At 39.0% G+C, this 25,856-nt stretch overlaps 2 protein-coding genes across 18 annotated transcripts in view; both read left to right on the top strand.

Annotated features, from left to right (window-relative positions):
• Window positions 1-4,061, top strand: part of AFDN (afadin, adherens junction formation factor) — a 109,229-nt gene extending 105,168 nt beyond the window's left edge. For all 16 annotated transcript variants that reach the window (XM_065731070.1, XM_065731045.1, XM_065731027.1 and 13 more), the window contains 2 exons: window positions 553-637; window positions 1,802-4,061. In XM_065731070.1, the coding sequence (XP_065587142.1) occupies window positions 553-637; window positions 1,802-1,946 (230 nt within the window). In that variant the 3' untranslated portion in view covers window positions 1,947-4,061. The remainder of the gene's footprint in view (window positions 1-552; window positions 638-1,801) is intronic.
• Window positions 4,062-7,340: 3,279 nt separating this feature from the next.
• Window positions 7,341-25,856, top strand: part of KIF25 (kinesin family member 25) — a 29,857-nt gene continuing 11,341 nt past the window's right edge. The window contains exons 1-9 of one of the 2 annotated variants that reach the window (XM_065730896.1): window positions 7,341-7,438; window positions 7,588-7,653; window positions 9,797-9,913; window positions 10,748-10,886; window positions 12,578-12,681; window positions 13,957-14,045; window positions 15,573-15,615; window positions 18,896-18,963; window positions 22,052-22,126. In XM_065730896.1, coding sequence (XP_065586968.1) covers window positions 7,364-7,438; window positions 7,588-7,653; window positions 9,797-9,913; window positions 10,748-10,886; window positions 12,578-12,681; window positions 13,957-14,045; window positions 15,573-15,615; window positions 18,896-18,963; window positions 22,052-22,126 — 776 coding nt within the window. In that variant the 5' untranslated portion in view covers window positions 7,341-7,363. Of the gene's footprint in view, window positions 7,439-7,587; window positions 7,654-9,796; window positions 9,914-10,747; window positions 10,887-12,577; window positions 12,682-13,956; window positions 14,046-15,572; window positions 15,616-18,895; window positions 18,964-22,051; window positions 22,127-25,856 lie in introns of those variants that run through there. The other variant, XM_065730903.1, reaches the window with a different exon arrangement.

The following is a 25,856-nucleotide window of genomic DNA, read 5'->3' as shown; positions in this document are numbered from 1 at the left end:
CTAAAGGTGCAGTGCTGCATGCTTGCTTGAAATTCAAAACAAAAGTGAAGGGGGAAAGTGGGGAATGTGTTCTGATTTACACATCTTGCATGATCAGACTAAATAGAGAAAAAAGCTCTGAATTACAAAGATGTTTTATAGTGGTCATGAATTACTTTTAGCTTCCCAAACAGAGCAGCTGCAGTTAACTTATTTCCTGTACAGTTTATTACAGGATAGTGAAGCATGTTCCTCTTTCCCTCAGTCCTCTTGAACTTCTAACGTCTGTCTTGCAGCGCACTATAATAGGATGACCACCATGATTTACCGTGTGCTGAATAATCTAACATGTTCTGACTTAAAACTAGGAATAAAAGATTACAGCTGCTTTGAGAGGGGATGGAATTTGGTATTACCTTTCTTAAATATCGTACGAGTCAGATGACCATTGATTTCTGATTCTAGTTTGAGATGATTTCTTGAAAGAAGCACTGCACCTTTTTTAAAGAAATACAATATAAAACTTCTGTGTTGCGACTGCTGTTCTTCAACTTACTTTTTCTTTTGCATAAGGAATAAATTCATACACTGGATCTTCAGGAGCAACGGTTGGGGCCCATGAAGTTTATCGGGATCCGAGAGACAAGCGATCTAAAAGGTGACACACAGGAGTCCATTAAGCATTAACTTTGAGTTGTATGATGTAGCTAACTTCTGCAGTAGCCTCTGCTATCACATCTCTGGGGGCTGCTGAAGAGTTCTGCAGTCATCTGTGGCGTGTCTTGGGTTACGAGGAAGTGCAAATTCCACACAAGTGATCTAAAGTACTACTTCACAGTGGCAAATTTTAGTGCTACAAGAAAGCAAACAGATCATTCTAAATGAAAAGTTTCAACTGGTTTAGGTGTATTTAAAAATCTGAACGGCTCCTCTCAAGTGGGATTCTTTCCAAATGTATAGTAAGCATAAAGAACACGGGCTGCATCTTGTAAGGGAGTTGCAAGGTGTACTGTGTCAACTACGGAGGACACAGCTGGGCTTTGGACAGGGTTCTGTAGAAGTTCCTAGCCCTCTTCTATAGCCCTCTTCTACTGTGTTTTAAAACACTGTTAATGTTTCAGTGGAGCATGCAGAGCAGAGAGGTCCTGGTGTGGAGCTTTCTGATCATGAAACTGAAATACGTATTAGTTTTTTTATATGACAGGTAATCACATATATAAAGTGTTACAGCCATGCCTAAGAGTGATTGGAGATCTTCATTGGGCAGAAACACTTCCATTTTTTTAGTTTTCTTCAAGGGTAAAGAACTGTTCAATACTTTAGGCAACAACTGCACTTAAACTTGGCCAGTGTAGAATAAAATATAGGAGCACTGTATTGCAGCCCCTACTATGTACTTCAGTACTTTGTACTATGTACTTCAGTACTTTGTACTTTCAGTAGCTTTGTTTACCACAGCATATATAAAAGCTTTGTGTCCAGTGCTTTTTCCTGGGCACTTGCTGATGTAGGAAGCTGTAATGGCAGTGCTGTGCTGTTACAGACACAGCCTTAGTTACACCTGTGCTTCACTTTGAAAATCGGCAAGTCATACAGTTTGTATTTACATGTTAGCTGCGATCGGGAGCTGCTTCTGCTAATCTGAATGACAGCACGATGTCAGAATTAGAGGTATGTGTGGGGAACAGAGCCTTGCAGAAGGCTAAACCAACACTCCTGCCGTGGTAAAAACTCTGCCAGTTAATGCACATCACTAGGAATTATTATATTTAAGGATATTGTAGATGATAAATATAACCAAGACTTTCTTCTCCCTTTCCAGTCAAGATACAGATTTACCTGGAGCACCAGAAAACTTGACGTTCAGGGAACGCCAGCGACTTTTTTCACAGGGTCAAGATGTATCCAATAAAGTAAAAGCCTCTAGGAAACTAATGGAACTGGAAAATGAGTTGAACACAAAATAAGATTGAAGCACCTTATCAGATGTAACTGAAGATCTCTAAATTGAGGGACTGAGATGAGGGGCACTGCTAACGAACAGAAAATGAATATTTTCCAAAATGAGTGACTTTGATTCCTCTATATCTAAGACTGTTAATTAAGATTTAGAGATGTTGCAATAGCAAGAAAACTGATTACTTTGCCAGGAGCTTGTGGCTTATACAATGAAAGCACTGTAAAATTTTAAAGATATGAATCACGTGAAGGTAACTCTTTTCTTTCTGTTTTGGGGGTTAAGTTCTTGTGCACCAGACCAAGTAGCACTTGTCAAAGATAAGTTCTGTTTCCTGGTGTTTCACAGACACACCTTTTGATGGTTTTTTTTTTTTTTTGTTTTTTTTTGTTTTTTGTTTTTTTAGCTGCTGAGCAGAGAGAGTGAGAATAGCTTGAACTGCCTAAACTAAACTGTGCACTAGAACTTAGTATTTTAGGTTGTTAAGAAGATGGTATCTAGATCGCTATCTTAAGTAAGACTTCGTATGCAAGTTTGCCATACTCTATGGTGTTCATACAATGATCAGCCTATCAATACCATGATTTAGTACTGGAAGAACACTCGTTCTATAGGTAAAACCTTGGGATAAAGCATTTCTGTTCCTACAAATTTGTTGGGTATAAAATGGAATTTATCCGTGGTTACAGAAAAGTCTGCATTGATACACCCCCATTCTTTGTGCATCAGACTTTCAGAAATGTGGAGGTGAAAAGCCTAGGAGCGTTTGTTTTATTAAAAATTACAGAAGTAATAGATAGGAGGCTATGCTCCTTGCCATTCATCAGCTAGGACCAAAATGTTTGTCCTCTGTTAAAGACAAGAAATTTTGTTTCCAAAGTTATTAGAAAATATAGGTTAAGTTTTCTCAGAACAATAGATGAGAAGTTACTAGGGAAATACACATGGAATGGTATTGATAAGCCTGCTCTCAGCAGTTCAGCAATATCTCTGTTTTGGGGTTATTTCTTTTTTGTTGTTGTCGTCCTGTTTTGTTGTTGTTTTTTCCTATGGAGAAGTGAACTGGCATATTAAAGGGAAAATAAACCCTGTTGTGTGGAGCATTGAATACACTACTGCTAGCTGGGAGTGGGAATGTTATTATTAAGACCTGGTCTGCTGGCAGCAATCCATTTCTACTCATGCTGAAGAAGCAGTGCTAGTAAGCTCTTCTTTAGTCTAGCTGGCTTCACTAACATCCTGTCACTGTTGTACTGAAAATATTTTTGGCAGTTCAAGCTATTTTTTCACACTGTAATAGCCTTATTTAATTTTAAATTGTTAATCTTTTTCCTCCCGTGGTTTCCTCGGCTACACTTAACGTGGCTGATGATGCTGGGAATAAGGACCTCATCAGAGTTTTTCTCATTGTGTGATGTTAAGACAATATATATTGTGATTCCAAACAAATTTTCTATTTGACAAAGCCCTTTACTGGCTTTAGATGATTTTTTTCCTGTATCATATTGTTCTCTTATAAATATATATTTAGGGAATTGTGCACACTTCCAAATACAAAGGGGTAGACTTTCACTGCCTTAGGAAAGAAATCACTTTTAATAAGAGTTGTATGATAAATAAATGCAAGTTGATGAAAATTGGAGTGTAAATATTTTTTACGTACTTCAGGTTTCTTATTTGAAAGTGTGCTTTTACCGTTTCACCTGTTAAATATGAAGTAGAAGATTAAGCTGGTTCCAAGTGTTAATGAAGGATCTGCATGCTTGCTATGTCTGTTAATCAGGAAAAGCAAGCCTCTCCCAACTTATCTTGAGAACACTAGCAGCCTTACAGTGATACATTTTTCTTAAGGAAAAAAAAATAAAACTTAGGCTGTGGCTGAATTACTGTTGCTGCTAGGATCTGAAAAAAGCTTGGCAAAAAAAAAAAAATAATAATTATCTATAACCTTCAGTTGAGTGGATTTGGCCGCTATTGGGTATTCGGGTCAAGTGTGAATATGTGTAAAAGTGCTTTTCATATTTGTCTGTGCATTATTATGAAAAACATCAAAACTGCTGTAGTTTCCCATTTCTACTGTATTTCACTTGCAACCTATTTTTAATAAAGTTTGTATTGTATTTAACTTTGCATTAAATGTTTTTTGTACTCTTTGTTATTTGACTCCCAATTCACAGCTGTGTTGCCATAAACCAAAGTGGCTATTTTTAATGTTTCCCTTACCTTTTAAAATACAAGCCAAGGCAGCGCATCTCCCAGTGATGAAAACCTCAAAAGAATTTCACGTGGAGAATCGACCGATGAGGCTCATCCTCACTCAGCAGACAGAATTTAACGTGCAGTACCTGAACAAGTGATTATCCAGCAGCTGAGGAAATAGCAAGTATTGGTGGGATCAAATACGCAGGCTAGCCCGTGGATTCTGGTGAATGAACCTCCTCCAGTGCAAAGTGTGTTTGTGAGAATGAAGAGGAACCTGGAATGCAACTTCTTTTAGAAAAGGTGACTGTGAGACCAGAGTCTCCATTGTGATTGCTGTGGTTAAGAAAGCATTTAATCTCTTTATTTAGAGCGCAGGATAACTCTTCTGTTGAAAGAGCTTGGGGAAAAAATAGACTTAGTTTTGTCTGACTCTGAAGTTTGCAGAATTGGACTCAAATTTCACTGTGTGATTTTTGAATGGAGGTTGAGTTAAGGACTGTTGTTACTCCTGTTGCTGCATTAATAATACCACACGACTCGCTTCTTGATTGCAGACAACAGTTGTAGTTCTGTTTGTGGAGGGCAGAGCTTGGAATTTGACCACAGTGAAGTGCTGTAGATTCCAGCTGATGTAGCTGAGTGTCTGCTGCAGATGGGATTGAGAGCCATATGCACTTCTTTCCAGGTGAGTACCTTCATCTCTCCAGTTGTGAGGTCTGCTTTTCAGAATCTTCAAAATCACTAATGAGGGTGTTGTAAATTTTAGAAGAGCTCAGCATCTCAAGGTGTGTGTGTGTGGCTGAGTGGGATCTTGTGTTGATGCTGTTGAGTCTGTGGACTGTGACCTTAAGAATGAAGCTAAAGGAAAGAAAACAGAAGTTTGAATATTGAATGTGTAGTCCAGAAGAAAAAGGAAATGACCTCTTGTCAGCGTACCCTTTGCTTTAGGGTATGAACAGTCATCCTTAGCAGGATGTTACAACTTTGTGAAAATGACACTGATGTTCACAGCCAGGTCCAAAAAGACACTAATATCTTCAATTTCTGCCAGATAAGTGCCCTTTTTGCACCTACCCATGTACACCACTTTTCAACTGTTCTTATGTGCCCTTTGTGCTACAGCCTTATTCATAGTTGAGGAAAAAGAATTAAGAAATGGAGAAACTCCATAAAATAGATCCTGTTTACTGAAATAATAAACCATTGTCTTGCTCTTAACGATCGTTTGTACATCAAGCAAAGAGTTCATCGGCAGAATAAACAAATGAGACCTTTCTCCTTTACCTCTCAATTCAAAAAGTTAACTGAGTTATGAGAAATTACTGCAAAAATAGCAATAACAATAAGCTTCAGGCATAAGAATAGCCTGAAAAAACATGCAGTAACCCAAAAGAATTTGCTAATGAGAACAGGAAAATGTTTGACTCTTCCTCCTGTTCTGTCAGATGATAGTTCTGTGGCAGTCACCTGGGGGCTGTGGGGCTGAGAAGGCAAAGCCTCACAGCTTAAGCAGTCTGTCGCTTTATTTTCCAGTTGTAATGGCAGATAAACTGCTTAAGAAGACCAGCATGTGATCAACCTGCTTGGACAATGCCCATTTATTCTTAGCAGCGGGTAAATATTCAGGGTTGCCTTACAGTTACTAAAACAAATGTCTTGCTTTAATTAAGTAATTAAATATTTACAGCTCCAGCTCCACTGCATATTGTGTTTGCATGCATGGGTTAATTTCACTTGTACTTTGCTTGTGAACATATTAATGTGTGAGGAACATTAAATACTCTAAAGGTACACTTTTTTCCACGGCTGTGTACTAGAGCTTCTTATAGAACAAAGCAAGCTTGTTCTCTTGCAAAATCTCTTTAGACAGACAGTATCAGTGGCTTTCTCTCTCATATGGTCAGACATTTTAGTGCATACTCCGCACTGCCCCTTCCCTCTGTATAACGTTGCAGGAGTTCTAAGCTGCATGTTACTTGTAATAATCTTCCAGTAGCCAAGATGGAAACAGCAGAGGACCCTATGTACTTTTCTTCTACAGCAGATAAAATAACAGGTGTGGCAACTATCAAAGCTCGGGGGAAACCTGTTCGGGCAATTACTGTGAGTTCACCCCATGGCTGCAAGTGTATCCGTTTGGGACAGTGAAAGGTTAAGAACTGAAGCGGGCAATGTTTTAGGGAGCTTAAAAGACCATGTACAAAACATGAGTCATAGTGCGATGAATGTGCTGTCCCCTGGGCAGCAGAATCACTGCTGCCTGCCTTCAGATTTTCTCTTGGTGTTCGGCAAGAAAGGGCTAGCAGCCTTATAGCAGTATGAAAATACGTAAGAGATAATTCTCTTGTGTTGCATTTGGAAATGTCATCATGGACAATTCCTATCATAATACTGAACCTGTGACCTCAGTCCTTTGTTTTCACTACAAGAGTTAACACGAAATGCGTCAGCTGACGCAACATTTACTTTGTAGTACCTGAACCTTTCATAGTTTACCAAAGTATTTTACTGATGTTAATGAAGTAAAATGTGTCATAGATTTACTCAATGTCACGACATTTCCGGTCTTGTTTCCCTGACTTATCTGTTAACAAGGCCGGATTCTAATTTCGAAGGGGCCAGACAGGATCAGGTTGGTAGACGACAGGGGGAAAAAAAGATTCTTCGAAGCAGAGGACCCCTTTAGAAAAGCATGCTGGAGCAGCACTTCCAGGAGACAAACAGATTTCTGGTTCCTCGCCTAGATCGCATATAAAAATCGGAGCCCAGTGTCAGGAACTGCGAGCTACACTCCTGAGCTATTAAAATACTTCCCCAAACCCGCTGACGGTGATAAAATCCCAACTCAAGCAGAGCCAACATCAAAGCAACATCAAGAAATCGACGCCGCGGCCGCAGGGCGTCGGCCATGTGGCAGGAGGCTGCAGTACCACAGGAGCCAGTGGGCAGCAGCGCCAAGTGCGCTCCCCTGTAATTACGCTGTAAGCACAGCGGGGCACTAAGCTGTATTACAAACACGGCTGCCCACGCTCCTCTCACAGCAGCTACACGCAGCCATCCCAGCACCCACACGGGCTGCGCTCCTCTCCCCATCAGCCCCAGCCGGGGGCGGCCGCGGTGATAGTTCCCGCCCAGGCAGCGCGGAGGCGGAGCCCTCAGCGCAGCAGCCCCGCTGTCAGGCCCCGGGGATTTAGCGGGGAGCCGGGCGCCCAAGGGAGCAGCGCCATGCGGCCGAGGGGAGGGCTCGGCACGGGCACGGTGTGGGCACAGCGCGTACGGCAGCTGGAGCAGAGAGCGCGAGTGAGCCCTGCGCCATGCGGGGGGGGGCGGGGGCGGGGCTGCCGGGGGGCGGTTCTCTGTAGCGCTTCTTCAGACTCACCGTAGTGCCGTTTTTATTTCTGTGTGGGTTTGTGTGCGTCTCTACTTATTCGTTTATTATTTATTTTTAGGCCCAAGAAGAAAGAATAATTGCCCTGGAAACTGAAAACGCTGCTCTTCATCTAAAACTTGCAGCGGTAATTATTGTTTCTCCAATTAGGAATGTTCATAGACTGCAGGAAAACCACGTTACGTTGTGAGCGGGCAGAGATGCCCTGCTACGTGCCTTCATAGCACGAGCGCTGGGCTCGTCCTGTAAAGGCAGCACTGTGGCAGAAGTCAGCTGCAGAGCACACAGCAGTGATGGGTGCCCTCGTTGCCTTACATATCCTTTTTCAGAAGGTTTTGTTGCTCCTAGAGTGTTATTGAAGCAAGCAGCAGCCTGTGATAATGGTGTCTTCAAACGTGTAGAGAACTGTGAATACTTACCTACACGTGTGGACCGGAGCCAGCTGTGAGATCTAGCTGCAGCACAGTCTGCTGGCCAAGAGCTAATCTGCTCTGCAGCATTAAGTGGCTGGGTGACCTTAGGACTGCCATTTGTCCTCCCTTTGGGTCCTTTAATACCTGTGGATAAAAGTGGGTTTAACGTTTTCCAAAGCCTGATTGGAAGCCAGATGGTACATCTGAAGTGAGTTTTGCCAGGTATGCAGGAGAATACTGTAATTATTCTGAAGAAGATGATGTTTGCACTGTTTTAGCTACTACAGTGCGTTGGATGTAGGACGTGGTTATCTGAGTATTAGATAATAAAACCTTGTTTTCTGTGCATTAATGTATCATGGATAGTGATTTTTTAACTGCCTTACCAAGAGCCCCTGTTATACACAAGAAAATGCATACAAAGTACTTACTGTCAGAACAAGGAAAGGTTTTATGTACGTATCAAAATGCATCTGCGATTTACCGTCTGGCCTACAAGAGAGCTTTCAAAATCATTTAATCCACTTTACCCTGAAGACTTTTCTGTTGGCTGTCTACTATCACAACATCTGCAAAGGACCCTTCAAGCGCTCAGCATATCTATGGGGGCACCTCTCCCTTTGCTTCCTGCATCCCCCAGCCACTCTGCACCCACTGAGTTGATCCTGTATCTCTCAGTAGTTCGTATTTTCCCCACCTCAGTACTACCTCTGTCACCTTTTGTTCTGCCAGGCCAGAAGCAGTGGATGGTGCCTCTCACTAGGTCTAGAGCCACGTGTTTTGATTGCCTGGTGAACCAGTTCCACTTAACCTGCCAGCTGTTGAAATGCACGGCTTTGGGGTGACATGTTTTGTAGGGACACGTTGCAGTAATGTAGCCTTTTGAGACCTCTGTTTCATGTGATAAATGAAAAAGTTGTCTTAACTTTTAACTATGCTGAACTTTTCGTATGTGATTAGAGCTATTGAGCTATTAATTCCAGTGTACTTGTGTGTGTTTTTGTCAAGCACGTTTATAAATACAAATGTGTTTATGAAAATCCCTAGAGTAAAACATATAAATGCCAGTACAGGAGCTGTCTCAATTTCTGTGGTCCTAAAACTTCTAATAGAAGAGTTATTTTTTAGATAATCTCCTGCTATTTATTTTCCATGTAAGTGCTTTTTATATTCGCACTGAAGGGCTATATAGCTATGCAGGACCTCCAGGTCCATTTACAAATAAAAAGCCCATGAAAGCTTTGTTTTTGCATTCCCAAAATAAGGGGAGAGGTTATTGGTACTGGTTAAAGGATGGTGGATGTCAAAATGCTGCTGGGAAGAGCAGGTGAAGAAGTAGCAGCTGATGTAAGTACCAGTATTGTCAGTAAACAACAAACGTGCAGTTTCTAACATAGTATAAATTCTCTCAATTTGCAGAATTTCACAACTACTCTGTGTAGATTTCAATCCTGTGTTCTTGCCTGTAAATACTTTTAAGTTGCAGTTTTCCTATTCTAATTTTGATTTCAACATCTCAAAAAGTTTGTCCATAAAGTTACTAGAAAGCATTCTTCTCCACATCCCTTTAAAAATTGCTATTGTTCCTTTGATCTCTGAAGGCATATTTTAGCGTCCTGATGTTGAGGTTTGCCACTCTAAGGGAGTAGAATATTGTGATGTTAGTCAACTTAATTAGAAATGATCTTTCACATGACTCAGAAAAATGTAAAAAGCAAAGAAATTATCTATTTGCAATATCCCATGTAACCAGATGATTCACTTCCAGATGTTTACAGGGACAGAGGAGACAAAATGCAACAAAAACGAGGAATGCTTTGAAGTGATTTTTAGGTGATCTTTTCTTTTTTCAAATAGTATCAAGGGTGGGCTGGAAGAAGCGTTAATGAGATACTGCAGCTCTACTCTGCGCATGGGAAGCAGCAGAAATTGCAGAGGAGTTCTGTTGTAACTCACCTACATGAAGCAATAAAGGTAAGGATCTTTAGTAGTAATGTCAGTACAATCTGCAACATACCTGCTTATGAAATACAGTAAAACATGGAAATGGTCAGATTTGAATCTGATCTGTAGCTTTACTTTATTCACAGCAGTACTTGCAGCAAAGTATAGCCGTGTCTGAGATAGCTTAAAGTGGTTTTGCTGCAATGGGCTGCAAAGTTACCTGGGAAGCTGAGAGAGCATCTGCTTCTGAGCTCCAGGGTCTACTGTATAGGCTGCTATCCATACCTGGAGATATTTATTTGGACTTTTCTGTGAATGTAAGCTGTTCTTGTAAGTCATATCATGTATGTTATGCTGTGTTACATTAATAATGGAAATATTTTTGTCGGCTGTAAAGGTTTCTGACCTTTTCAAAATACATCATTCTCAGAGGAAGGCATAGAACTGGCCTACCTAAGAAATGACCTTAACAAATACCTCCTGATCAGAGTAGACGTGGCTAAACAGATCACAGTTTTATATTGCTAGTTCTGGATGTGTCTTATAAGTGGACAGAACGCACACATTTATTTTTGTTTGTGGGAACAATCTGAGGCTGTGTTATGGTCCCAGTCCATAGAATGAGATGCTAAGGATCCTTAAAGTCATGGTGAAATCTTCAATAGGCATCACTGGTGAGTATCTCGATAATCCTTCCCTAAAAATGATGAAAGATGCACTCCTAAAGTCTTCCTTTCATCAAGTAGTGGGTTCTTCCTGACTATGAAATCTCAGCATATTTATTTGTACTGTGGTTATATTGATTCTCTTCCTTAACTGCTGGTTTTGTGTTTTTATAACATATTTTTTCTTCTTGGTGATAAGAGGCTTAAGCAAGACATGAAGAGCCTCCAATCATTTGCTCTCGAGTTTTTGAAAGACTTTCAGCATCAATACAAAGCTTGTCTTTGCCAAGTTTTGACAGCAGTCCAAGGGATACAGCTGCAAAATGAAGCAGTGCAAAGTAAGGCTCCTTACGCTTACATTCCAGTCACGTAATACCAGCACTGTCATTGTTAAGTATTAGTAACACTCTTGGTGGACTGAGTTCAATTCTGAGATACAAGCACATTTTTTTCAGCTGGATGTTAAATTATCTAGGAGTCCTGAGGTGTCAGAAAGACATGAATAACCCTGGATTTTCTCAAGGCTGATAATTTGAGTATTAGCTGTGGCTCAGCTGTAGCATCCTGTCTGTAGGTCTCAGACTTGTTGTCATGACAATACTAGAACAGCCCAATAAAGCATGTGTCACTTCAGCTGAAATTTGCCTGATTTTTGGTATACCAGAAGAGGACTTGTGTGATTTCAGGAGAGTTCTGAAAAAATAAGTACTGCTGTTTGAGAATCCAGGTCCTCATTCATGTGTATGTATAAACAGACCCTACGGTGCAGTGGTACTCTGTTGTCACTGCGGTCCAAGTGCGTTGGTCCTGTACCTGGGTCTGTTGACATCTGCCTTCACACTGCCTTCCCACATTATTGATTCTCGTGGTGCTCCTACTGAAGAACATGACACGTACCAACTTGATGGTGAAATAAGGCTTAAACTGATGTTCATGAGGCTGAAGAACTACAAGCAAGTGCATAAATTTAAAATCAGAGTCCCTGTATGATTTCCCTGTATGATTCTCTGATACCTAGGTATTACTATGTAAAAACAGATTTTACTGCTGCTGAAATTTTTAATTGAAATGATTTTGAGACAGGTTTGATTCTGTTGAGGCTACTTCAGTCAATAACAATAAACAGCACTATAATAAATAATTAGCACAATAATAAATAATTAGTGGCAGATATTTGCAGAGCATGTCTCTGTGTATAAACTTATGATCATGTATAAACTTATGATTAAAATGGTAATCCATTACTGTGTTATCCGTGTAGAGAAAATGCTTTAGAAAGTTGTCTTTAAAATTGGAAAAAATAAAGTAGAAAATTAAGCAAGGGCGAATGTTCCAGTGTTCCCCTTATCAAAACAGGGGCCCAAGGGAGCAGATAGGAAGCTGGATTTGGTGTACATAATTAATAAACATTTCCTATGAGGCTTTGCAAACTCCTGTTGGCTGAACCAACTTTGTACCTCGTGATGTATTTTTCTATGAATTCAGAACCAGGAGAAGCTTCACTGTGTGTGACAAGAGTGTGTGTTGGTACTCAGGTGGATGATATTTTTAATTTGGCCATTTTTTCAGTTATTTCTCAGTTGTTATAGATGAAGATTCTATGAATAAGGCTAAATACTGTGGTCAGAATTGCAAATCTGAAATTACATATAGGAAGCAGAAATCCCAAAGTGTGTACTCCAACGACAGCACGTTACCAGTTTAATCCTATAATAGAGATCAGAAGTGAGAGAATTATAAAAGCAACATTCAAGTAGGCTAATTTTGAAGCTGTAATGGGCATACAGAAAACTGTAAATCTTCTATGTAATGACTGAGTGGTCCCCTGCTTAGGAATATTTAGTCTCATCTGAAAGTAAGGCTATTGCCACCTTTCCCAGTGAAATATATCTAGAAGTAATTTGTAAAAGAGAGAAGCGTCCTTTATTATTTTGCTATATGTAGACCTTTTCCATGAGCTGCAGTTGTAAAGCTGATTTTGTAAAGTCACAGTTTTTAGTTAGTTCTTTAAAACAACTTTCTTCTTCAGTGTTTCAGATGAAGGCTTTTGATCTTGAGCAGTCCCTGCAAGAGGTGACAGAGAGATACGAGAGAGAAAAGCAAAAGAGGAGAGCTCTACATAACAGCTTAATTGTAAGTATCTTGAAAGACAAAACATTTTCTTTTTGATTTAATTATATCCATAACTTCTTGCACCGGTGAAACTAATTAACATATTCCTCCTGGATGTATCACTCCCAACCACCCTCTTTCTACATGTGGTGCATTTCTGCATGTGGTACATTACAATAAGCTCCAGTCCATTCTTTCTACTCGAGCATCTTCCAGATTCATTCCTGGAGCATTTTGTCCTAAGGAACAACATCCATTTTGAATAGCAAGCAAAATTTGAGTTTCTTCATCCCCTTCTCTAAACGGAAAATACCATTTCTCATCTGGCAATTCCTGTGCAGTATGAAATTCAAGGTAAATAATTCAGATTTGATTTAGTAGAAATATTCCTCTTAAACTGTTCTCAAATTCTTAAAATGACCAAATTGAAACTGCAGGATTATCTTCATTTTATTTTTCCAAACATAGCTAGCTGTACCTGCTCAGGCATTAGTGGTGGTTCATTTGGGACTCATTTTTTTTGCTTTTTGTTCTTCAGTTTCACTGTCTCCTCATCTCCCCAAAGGACTAGTTAGGGGTTCAGGACCTCACTTTTAGAAAGATAGGCAACATTCAAACAAAGTTCTGAGTTTTTCTGCCTGGGAAGAAGATACTGAAAAGCACTTAGTTCCCCAAATCTTCCATGCATTGCAGTTTGCTGAGGGGGTAATCCCCAAGGCAGTGTGGGGAGTATTCACTGCTCATCACAGGCAAGCTGTTTTCAGTAATACAAAATGAGAAGAAATGATCACGAACCAAAAGCAAAGAAAAACACCGGGTTAGATAAGCAAAATTCTGAAGCAGCCTGGAGAGAAAAATCAGCACTGGCTTTTCAGTCATTCTGAACATAGAGTTAAGAGAAAAAAGAACAAAATGTTTAAGATCCGACATCTCCCTTAGGGCTGCTGGAGGAGACATGCAGTGTTTAATCTTGGCTGCTCTCTTAATATAAGTGAAAAAGCTCAAGTGAAGAGGAAGGAGGCTGAAGAGGGGAAAATGGCTCTAACTGAAGGCATCGTTTATTTTTCATACAGTCTGAAGAGCACTGCACCATTTCAGAGCTCTGAAGAGATTATACGTTATTCTCATATAAAGATATGAGAAAGCAAATGATTCTGAGACTATTTTTTCCTCCCCAGAGTCTTAACATTGTCAATGTTGCAAGCAGTTGCCTGCTTTCTTAAACATACCAGTTTCTGTGAGTGTATTTGTCCTCTCCAGTATTTGGTATTAATCGTGGTGATGTTCTAATTCTAGGAGCTGAGAGGGAATATCAGAGTCCATTGCAGAATCCGACCATCACTGCCTTTTGATCATGCTGCTGGACATTCAATATCACAAGATAGGTAATTTATTATGACTGTGTTATATCTTGTCTGACTCACAGTTAATGTGAAGAGAAAACATTAGCCACATATATATGAGAAGAATGGTGTTCCGTTTGTTTGCTTTTTTCCTGTTTTCATATGCGTGGGGATACTGTGACAGAAACAAAAAAAAACACACATTCTTTCTTCTTTTCCTGCTACCTTGGTGTTAGCCAACCTTATCCTTTCATTAAAAACTATGTCCACCTGAGTAGGAAGACATAACAGTTTAACAATGCGAGATTATCCAAGGTTTGGCAGAAGTAACACAGCTGTAGTCAATGTAGAGTGCATTCACCATGCTGTACAAAGGCTGGAATACAGTGATGTAATAGCAACTGTCAGAAATCATAGGTAGAGAAATGCTCTCAGCATTACAGTTATTTTTTTAATGCTACAGGATGGATTTGCTGTCAGCACAAACACTGGTGATTCTATTTCAGTATAATTTGGCTCTGCATCCCTAATTTATAATACACTTACTGTAACTGAAGTGTCAACACCATTCAGGATCCAAGGGGAAAAGAGGGATTAAGTGCAAGTATGTGTCATAACAAGCTGAATTCTCCATAGATGACTAACACTAAAGAAGGTAGGTACTGAAATATACACAAATGAAGAAAGAAGGGAGAAAACTAGGTGGGTGGCTAGAAAACTAAAATATTATCATCTGACCTATCAGAACATGACTAATTTGGGAGTTTATTTTACTTTTTACTGACTACTTTTCTAAAAGAGTACATGCAGTGTTTTAAAGTTACTTCATATTTGGCAAATCTTTAGGAAAAAAAATATACATATGCAGTTGTTTTAATTAAAATAATGTAAAAATACCAGACAAGAAATTTCAAGGAGCCTAAAGGAGAAACCTGCATTAACCTGTATATAGGGAAGAACCAATGCTCTGCTTTTGTTGCTGTATGGGATAGTTAGGTGCCAAATGACAGTGTAAAGCAGGGACAAACACATAATCATTAAGACAAGCTTTTTTTAATACACAAAAAAGAAATATAAATAACACTTCTTTGTGAAACTAGGGACTGATTCTGAAAACACTCTCACACATGAATACATCTACACACTTCAGCATTCCCAGACATTAGTTTTTTACTGGAAGTGGATGCAGAATTACTTCTGACTGCATTGGCAGGGTCAGGGCCAAATACCTACAAAGAGGGTGTTTTACAACTTAATGTGTTAAAAAGGGAAATCCTCTCCTTACAATCTCGTGTTACAATTACAAAACATACAATGGTTTTCTTGTGATTTATTCTTAGCTACGTTTGTTCTAAATTTCCTTTTTTTTTAAGCAGAATATTTGCTTGATTGAGCTTTCATTATTCACAAATAACTGTGGTGCGAGCATGTTCATGGGGTACGATAGTAATGGAGATAAGAAAGCTGCTCTTTAGATACCATGCAGTTCACAGACATTTTGAGCACTGACTTTCCTGAGCTAAAAATTGAATGTTTTTTCTACCCCTATTGGCTTTTTTTTTCTTTCAGGCAAAGAAACTCTCTTGAAAATGTGGCATACGCCATTGATGATGTGAGTATATTTGATGGTTACATTCGAGAACATGCTTACCAATACTTGTAGAAGGAAACAAAAGGGATATGTGAACCAGATGTATAAAAATTAATAGGGTAATTGTTTGTTTGTTTGTTTTTTGTCGACTGGTGCCCAGCTTTGGTCTCCTGTGGTACACTGGCAGGTGATTTATGGTATTTTCATCCTGACTCTATAATAATAATAGCTAATAATAAGTAATAATACCTTGGAATTAGTGCTGGTGCAAGAGCCTGCAGCTTGGGTGTTTGCAGCAGTCAAACTGTTGCAGAATCCCCACACTCAGTCCCTTTGAGCCACATGAACTTACTGTAACCATTTCTAAATTATGTTAGGACTTTTTCATTTTATTGTTAGAGAACAACTAAAGCATTAGCCTGGAAATAAGATATCTCAGGAACTGCAGCAGCCTATGTGGTACTGCAGTCTGGCATATTAAAGTCTTGGCTTGGATCCATCAGAGGATAGAGATCAAGCATTGAGGTTGCAAATACAGATGGCGTTGCTGCATTAATTGTGGCCATTACCAAGATATAAAATTTAGAAGACACAGTAGTGTGAGTTAAGGTCAAAGTATTAAATTAGGTTTTAATTTTCCTAGCTACCATAGTTCTTACATTGTTGCTTATATGGTGATTAGCCAAATTCTCTTAGTATAGAGCTTAAAATATTGATGAAGTGACCTAAGGTATGTTATGCATTTAAATCTCCCAAATTATAGCTTCATTAAGCAGGTCTCGGTTGTATAAAGTGAACCATTAGAGAGATATATATGCAATTAAGGACTAAAAGAGCATATGAAGAGTCAACTAAGAATGAATAAATATGTCAGGAGGTAATCAACAGGAATCTGCAATATTTTATGTAGTATTTCTGGATGTTGTGATTCATTTACTGTGCTATAAAATTACTTGAGCGTTTATTCCCTGTTGAATTTTATTGTATGAAGACGAAATTATATAGTATTTAGGGTTTTTATTTGTTTTATTTTATTTAATAGTTATTTCATATTTACTGTGTCTGTAATATGACAGACAAAGCAATGTTGACTTGCCTATGCCAATAGGCTGCTTTCCCTTGCACCTGTTCTTGGGATAATTTTACAATAGATCAGGGAGATATAGCATTAGTAGTTGGTTACGTTATCACTTCTCAGGTGCTTATCACCATCCTCATCTATAGGTTTCTACTCTGGTGCTTTCCCCATACAAGGGAGTCCTTTAGGCTGTCCTTGTCTGCCTCAGTTCTGTGTCTGCCTTGCAGTGCCTCTGCTGTAGAGTGGTGTCCTTGGAAAGGGAGGCAATCAGCTCCAGCATATATGCAATAACAAGTGATGGGAAGTGATAATTATCACAGTTGGATTTTGTGATCAAATGTCTAAATCCACTATTTCATGTGCTTCATTTACAATTATTTCTTTGCCTTAATGATTTTCACTGACTGAAGAACTCCCCAGGCTTGGGTGTCAGGACAGCCTGTGAATGTTAATGAAATATCCTTCTGTCATTTCAGTGATGCATGTTGCCCTAAAAGAATTCAGAACACGAGTATTCTGTGGCTCTAAGGTAGAAAAAATGTTCTTCAGTGTTCGTGTGATACAGCTGAGGAGGGTATTGGTCACTGCTGATATTAGAAAGACTGAGTCAGGTCATTTTGTAGCAAAGCCTTGTACTGCTGCTAAATTTGCCAGCACTGGAATGGATACAGTAGTTCACGCTATAGCAAGTGCATCATTTGATTGATATTGATGCATTTATCCCAAGAAACAAAACTTGTAAACTTAAGAGAAGGAAACTGATTTTTCTTGGCCCTCTGCATGCAAAACATACTGTTATTCAGTCATTATTTGCTCAGCTCTTTACTATTTCATTGAATGGCAGTTCTATGTAAGTCACTCCAAAAGTAATTCCTCCTATTTATTTCCACAAAAAGTGCAACAGATACAAAGAGTACAATAGCAGTAGTTGATAGAGCAAATTCTCAGCAGCATTGTTGCTCAGCATAGTCACTGCCATGTGTGTTCTTCTTAGCAATGAACAAGAGCTTCCATGCTACAATGATAAAAATCTGCACCAGTGAAGATGACCCACTGTTTCTATGACCCACCTGATGCTCTGATGGCTGATATGCACCATCCTCCACCTCGCTGTGCTCACATCTACTGTTTGGTCTCCAGAAACATTCAGCAAGCATCAGTGTATGTCAGTGGGTGTCATTTTTTCTGCATGGAGGAATTCAGTGCCACACCTTTGCTTCATACATGCTTCCGTGTCAGGCACCATTCTGTCAGACTGCCCCTCTGCTGCCATCTGTTGCAGAGCAACAACTTGTAATGGAATACTGATGGCAAGGTTCACCCTCTACTGCCAAACCACCAACATCCACCTCTGGTGTTGTAGACCAACGCAGTAACATTGGAGTTGTCACTTTTAGAGCAGCCATCCTGGTTTGAGGGATGTCGGTTTAGCAGCCTGCTTGTTGAAAGGGCAGTATAAACTTGAGCACATCCATCAAATGCTGCAATGTAAGCACAGTTTAGTGAGCTATGAAACCTCCTTGAACGAGGTGAAGTATTTTGTGTGCTGATGAGATTCCAACTGAATTGTTGTAAACACTCACATTTAATTATTTTATCTGCAGTTAAGCAAGATATATCATGAGGAGTGGAAGGTCACACAGCTTACTACTTAAGGCATTCCAGACTGCTGTGATTTCTCTCGTAATCACTTAAAGAGCTGCTGACACATTTGTCCAACTTACGAAATTGCTATTTAATCCATCTTGAAAGTGGATTCTACTAAAAAAATTATGGGAATCCAGCAATTGTGTGACTTCAGTTCTTTCTCACAGTTGTGGCAAAATATGATATGCCAAGAAATGTGCATTATGCTCAGTTCTAGGCACAAATATTTATGAAAGCATTCTTAAAAGCAGCATGAAAACTGTCCTTAAAATGAAAAAAAAAAAAAAAGGAAGAAATGTTTTTGCTGTCTATCTACCTGTAGTGGCAATTAGGGAAGTTGGATTTCTAGGTGTCTAGGTTTTCTGGGCACATAAGAAGCTTAGGTAAGTGTTTGCATCTTTCGTATGAAATAATGGGCATTTTCTGTGATGGTTGTTCATTTTATTAAAGATTAATAATCTGAATGTGTTCTGAGATCCCTACTTGTGGTCTTGTTGGTTCACTGCAGTGCAATAAATGTTTCAATTTTGCATGCATATCTGCAGTGTAACTGTATTTATTTTGTTCTTCTTGTAGGAAACTGTCCTTGTAAAGTGCAGCCGTCCCGGTCATGCACCAATAAACAAGACTTTTCAGTTTGAAAGGTGAGTAGACACGTGTAGCTGGAACATTTGTGTAGTGAATGGTTATTTTTGCAGTCACTAGTTAGAAGGTAATGTGCTTTAAATTATACATATATGTACATTTACAATTGGGCAGAGTAGTGGCATGTAAAAAAGAGCTCCTCTGAGAGAAAAATCTATAATGTGAGCACTTTCCTTGTAAGATGGCAGTGAACCCACATAAACGTGAGAAGACTTTGAATGCAACAGCTGAGATAAGGGTTTTAGTTGGTCTTTGTTCCTTATTAGACTTATTAAACTTGATTTAAAGTCAAATGCATCCAACATGTATTATATGTAGTATAAAGTAATGTTCTGAGCCTGTTTCAGCCCAAGCTGATGTAGGTTGTCTTAATATTGCCAGCTTTCTTTGAGGTGCCCTTCTAAGAAGCTGCCTTTTTTCTGCTCCTGAAACAGGGGATTGCTGTAGTGTAGGCCAACGAATGACTGAAAATTCCTGAGATAATGCGAATCTTGGGGAAGCTTTACTCACTTCAGAGGTTATGGGACTCCCCTGATACAAGGCATATGCAATCTTTCTTGCATGTTTGCTAAGTAATTCCTTTCACCCTCTAGCTATACCTAATACAGACGCACCAGTCGAAGTAAATGCAGAATAATGCTGGAATTCTGCTCCATAGAGCAGCACAGTTAATGGTATTGACACTGGACTGCAGAGCTGTTGTGACTCTGTACATGTGGTGTAGATCCTGATAATCAGGAAACGGGTTTAAAAAAATGTAAATCCCCTAAAGAATGCCATTCTTGGGGAATGTTTTTTCAGTGTCCCAGCACAGTTCTTTTTTATAAACAGAAGAGCATATGGTTCTTATGAACTCAAAAATGTTTATTTTTTTAGCAACATTTTATGGAACTAATAAATGTCAAAATATTTGATTTCAGCTCAGGAAGAAAATTCCAGCTTTCAGCATGTTATGCTTTTATAATTTTATTGGTGAATCAGTTAGCAAAATAAAAAGAAGCCCAGAATTTTCAAGGTGAAATTGACATTAATCACTACACGGGACAAATCTGTCATCATTCTGACAAAAAAAAAATAGGCTTATAGAAATAGATTCTCTGGATTTGCTGCATCTTTTGTGGTCTCAGATAGCTAATTGTCTGTCCATGTCTTTAGCTACTGCGATTATGGCATAGCATAGGCCAGTCAAAGCCACATTGAAAATACTTCATTTGGGGACTGGTAGAATTTGAAGCACAGGAGCTAAGGAGAGGCAGTAAAAGAAGCCCTTAGGAAGTTGAGTAAATATTTGGGGGTAGTTGTTATAACAATGAACCCCGTGCCTTTCCTCTGAATTGCTACATTATCCTGAACCTGACATGGTGAGCTGTAGCTATGCTGATTTGCAGTGAAAGCACAGACCACTAAAACTGGCTGATTTTAACTCTGGCTCTGGTTGGTTGCAACATTTGCAAAGAGCCAAAGCCCTCAGTAGCAACTGAAGAGAAATTTTTAATGCTGTTATCTCATAAATACCTTTTAAGCTTGGTGGCTTGGTTTGTTGTTGTTTTTCTTTTTACTGTAGTAGCTCTGAGGGAGAGGTTTTGCTGTGTTAAGAAAGAAACTTATCATTTCAACACAAAATGAATTATAGCCTCAGTTGGTTAAGGTGCAGGATTTGGTACTAATGAATATTTCATTGATCACAGATGATAAATGAAGCAGAAAAAAGTGTCTGGAAGTGCTTCTGCTATTGTATTGACCTTGAAGATGTAATATGCAAAGCTTATAGAAGCATGGTCTTGTATGCATGCAAAGCAAGGATGCAATATTGCTATTCAGTGTCTGTGTCCTCCCAGTAAGAGCCATGCCACATTTCTGCATATTTGTTGGTTTCTCGGTTTAGCATGACACCGTATCAGTGGAATGGCAAGACAAGCTGTATTTGTCCATCAAGACAGAAAAGTGCTCATATCCTGATTAAAGAGAGTACATTTTCATACAGCTTACAATTAGAGTATGGAACACATTACCACAGGATGTTACTCCAGGCCAAGAATCCAGAGACATGCAAAAAGAAACTGAATGCTAATGCTAATCATATTTTTTTTAAACAAATATTCAACTCATGTTTCAGCTTTGAGGCCAGTTTACAGCTATTATTATTAGGCAGAGATGTATTACTCTAGACAACACAGTGTTTTTTGCTTCTTCTTGTTGCAGATTTGGACTATCTCCTGTAAGCCATATTTGTTGCTGACTGTATTCTTGTAGAGGTTACTTTTTTGGTATGCTAGAGAAGCAGTGAATTAATTAGGATGCCTATATTTTATGATCAGTGTTTCTTCCCTTTAATTATTTCCAGGAATTGGCTTTATATTGTATGAGGTTTATATTTGAAAGGGTTGGAGGAAAAATTTTGAAGAGCCCTGTGTTGCCTGATTTGTTTCGTGAATTTGAAAAAATAAATACAGTGGTTTTACTCATAATTGTTTTGGCCCACAGATTTTACTGGCATTGCTCTTTTTCTAATAACTCAATCTACTGAATTGTCTTTCATTCCCTTTAAAACCTAGCTTGAAATATACATGACTCCAAAAAAGCAGGGGTGAACCTTGAAGTTCTAATTTACAGTCCCTGGACTGCATCACAAAAAAAAAAAAAAAAAAAAAGAAAACAAACAACCAAAAAACTTATCTGATTAACCCTGGCCCATCTCCTGCTTCAGCATTCTCTTCTGTAATGTTCCAGTGGTACATCACACATTCCTACACGACCTTTGGGACATGTTGATGCATTACTTTTTTCCCTCTAGCCAACTGTAGAAAGTGGTGTCTACCAAGGAAGCTCAACTCTTCCTCATTACCTTTCAATTTCCTTGTGTAGGAAGTCAGGTTTAGAGCAGCAGAAAGTAGTTTTGGTCTGCCAGCTTCATGTTGCCAAGCTAAATAGTTGTGTTTTTTTTTAAAGCCAGTCTGTAGGTGCTGCTGTCATAGAAATGTCAGCAGGTCATAAGATTTATACAAGAGGTTTATGTTTTCCTTTGTCTGTGTTCCTCAATTATGACAACATACCTACATTTTTTCTTCTCTGCACTTTACTCCTCAGAGTTTACAGTGCTACTGAGTCTCAAGACACAGTGTTTGCAGATGTGGCACCTTTGCTAACATCTCTCCTGGATGGGTAAGTTAAATGGTGGGAGTAAAAAGCTAAATGACAATTCTCTCCTGAAATCTGAAAATCTCTACTGAAACTCTTAAAAAGAGTTACTTAATAGAGGCTGTCCTATCCTGTTCTAAAGCTTTTTGGCCCAGTTTTCCTGTTTTCTTCTAGTGAGCACCAAGTGAGTGTGGTTTCCTCACATAAACAGAGGAAACTGTGTTACAAAATTTAGCATGAAAGACAAAGTTGGAAAAAAAAAAAAAAAAAAGCAGTATTTTTTCCTCTACTTTCTGGCAAATGTAAGCATTGCTTCTGATGGAGGATAGCATCTTTGGTAGAAAAGAAAGAAAAGAAAACTTTGCTGTGATTTTGGTGGAACTCTGACGTTTCCTGGTAGTTAAAAGTAGTCTAGAAGAGGCACATCAGGATGCTTTCAATATTGGGAAACCCCAGGCAACCATTCACACATGCCACAGAAGGACCTACAAGGGCTGTCTGGGGCAAGAGGACACCTATATGACCTATAAGGCACTATTCCATTCTATCAAGGGTGAACAACCACTTGAGCTACATTGGGATCTCTAGGTTGGAGAAGTTTGGAAAAGTCCGTATAACCACTGTTCTATCTCTCTAACTTTTCCTTTTGCAATGAATGTAAGTTTGCTTTGGCTCAGTATGTTGCCTACGTGTATCCAAAAAGTACCGTGATCTGCTCTACTTGCCACTTTCTAATTTGCACAATGAAAGAATCCCATGCTAAAGTTAGGATGTTTATATTCATTTAGGAAATGTTCTGTTATTGAAAACAGAAAGCTATCTTGTTCTTCTAGAAGTGGCATTTAAACAGAAGCAGATTTTCAGGGGAGGAGAGACTGCATACTAGTCATGTTTCTGAGCAGTATTCCCACTGTAAATGTGAAACAGACTTACTTGGTCTGAACCTTGAACCTTTTTGTTGTTCCTGATTGTTTTGGTCAGGTCTCCAAAGTGGACTGAAACAACTTTAAGCTTAAGTCAAAAGGAGCACTCCAATCCCTTTCTTTCTTTTTTTTCTTTTTTTTTTTTAATGACTTGTTTCTTTTTCTGTGTAAATATCCAGGGAGAATAGTTTATTCCATATGCAAAACAGATAAAGTACAAGCTTCAAAGTTTTCAGTTAGCAATACAAGGCAAGCAAGGGATTAAGATAACATTTCCCCCTTCTTTATAACATCGAAGATTCAACATGATTTCTTTTAAAGGAGAATAAATTTCTCCTTCTTTAATTTCCATTAATAGTGATAACTTACCTCCTAGGGATAACTTTCCTATTGTGAACAGCCCCACACTTTTCAGGAGAGCAGTATTGTGAAAGTACTGGTAAATCTAATTTGACAATATATTTTCTAAACAATAATATAACTAGTGAAGTAGTGTGGAAAAAGAGAAATGCTGGGGGTACACAGGAGAATCATAAACAGAAAATCTCAGATTAGAAGCCTGAGGTTAGAAGTGGCTTCGTGCTCTGTCTGAAATGGTTATGTTGGAAACTGAACATAAACAAAGTGAACTAGATAAACATAAATTAGTCTTCTTTTGCTGCTTGTCCTCTTGTTGAATCACCTAACAATTCATTTTCTCTTGTGTATTCTTCAGATATAATATTGCTCTGGATAGTTTTATCTCCTTTGGACTTAGTAAAATACCATTTGGACTTTGGCAGAGGGATTGTCACTGGCTTTATTCATGATTTGTATCTTCATCTTCAGGGTTACTAGCACCTCACTAACTTTTGATCATACCACCTGTATCTTGCCAGAACTATTTTGACTTATCTAACAAAAGCTGTGAAGGGGAGTTTAACTGGACTATACGGAAGTTGAAAGACTTCTGAGAAGACTTCCATTCTCTTTTTCCTATAGACAACAGCCACTTGCAAACTTCTGGCTCCCTTTTTGGTTTCAAAGATCTCTCGATTTTCAAAAGGCACTGGAAGTCTCAGGAAACTATGTCTTGGCCAGGCAGTGTACATTAGGGAGCTGTACTTTGAAAATTACTCATTCTTAACCTAGCTGAAGACTACCAAAATTACTGGACAATTTTCCACTGTCATGAATGCAAGCAGAATTATGTCAACAGTGAGTACTTAGGGATATCCCTTGTTTCAGATTTACAGCTCTAATTTGTAACACGTTTTGCTCTTTATTTTCAGTTATAATTCCCTCCTTTACTTCATCATATCTATGTCTAGACTTCCAGTTTGTACTCTTTACATCCTAAAGATTAGAGGAAGCTTTATCAAAGGTTCACTGACTGCAGTTTTGATTCCATGTTCCCAGAAGGGACACAAAACTATTTGTTGTGCTGCCTATATTGCTTTCTAACAAAACAAAGCTTTATTAGTAAACATCTAAAAAGAATTGCTTATAGACATGTTTAATATGCAAAACAAAAACAACAACAACAAAACTGCAAATATATTTCTCTGCAGTGCTAATGTAAGGATTTAATGACCAAAAACTATACGTCTAAAACAATTAGATGTGGTGTATGCATTGAAATTTGCTGGCATGGTACTTGCAACAATACTTTTGATATGAGGAAAAGCATCAGATAACCAAAAGCAGCTGTTCAGGTCTGCCACAGAGGAGCTAGAGCTTAGGCAGTAAAATTTTGCTCTGTGCCAAGGAAGGAGCAATTTTTGTAGCTCTAGTAGAGCAGAAAATCCGACATAGTGCAGAGCGCTCCCAGTGTACGCAGCCTGCTGAAGTTGTGTCTATGAACAAATCAGACAGATAGACCAGTGTAAGAGCAGTCCTGTCAGCACAGCTGCATGTCTTCCAAAGCACAGTTCTGTGGTCAGCACCAAGGTGCAGGCAGCTACTGCAGAGTGGATACATCCAAGCAGGGACTAACTGTCAGCTGCAGAGTGCAGCCTGGTCTTCAATACAAAGCAGTAGTATGGGTAGGTAAAGATGTGTCTACCCACTTATTGTGCTTATGATGTTTGATCCAACTATCTTAGGAACATGTTTTGTGACTTCATAAATCTAAATTCAGAGGCCAGTGGCACAGCCCTCTACACCAGAACTAACAGCTCTGATCTTTTTTTTTAATTTTCCTTTCTAGTGTAGAAAAACAAATATTTTCAGAGTTCACGTCTGCTTCACAAGATGATAAGCAAGTTGTGTTTCACAGGTGCCTATACCTCTGTAGTGACACTGTACATTTTCATTTTCTACAAGTCCATATTGGAGCAGCTCCTGCCACCATTAATCCAGAGTAATCTCCACATTCATGTTTGTACAGAACCTTATCTAAAGCCTTCAGTTTAAGATTTGAGCCTTTTATTGCTAGTGCTGTCTAATCTTTTCCAGTGGCGGAAGGCTCTGACTGAGGAGTTTGTCTGAAATGACTGTGAGAGCTGAAGAGTTTACTGCTCCCAGCTGTTAAGATGTTTGTGCTGTGGTTTGCAGCATAGCACTGTCAGACAAATCGAATGCGCTGATGGTTTACTTTAGAATGCTGTACTGTAAACGGCAGTGGTTCAGGAGCTGATTAACAAGCAGCTCAGCAGTGCATGAACTGGAAGTTGGGCAGACAGGAGGTTTAACCTCATCAATCACTCCCAGCTGAGCATCCCTGTTTTTGTCATTTACTTGCCCTTCAAGTTTGCTTAAAAAATAAAACCTGTTTAGGAGATGTTATGAGCAGTACTATAATTTGTCAGATTTTGAAATCTCCAGAAAGAATGCTACAGGAGTGGTATATA

This window comes from Cyrtonyx montezumae, unplaced genomic scaffold (genome assembly GCF_038088225.1).
Source record: "Cyrtonyx montezumae isolate F1298 unplaced genomic scaffold, pur_monq_1.0 scaffold_0, whole genome shotgun sequence".
Classification (NCBI taxonomy): domain Eukaryota; kingdom Metazoa; phylum Chordata; class Aves; order Galliformes; family Odontophoridae; genus Cyrtonyx; species Cyrtonyx montezumae.
The sequence above is the reverse complement of the archived record's forward strand: the minus strand, read 5'-3'. Positions and strand labels throughout refer to the sequence as shown.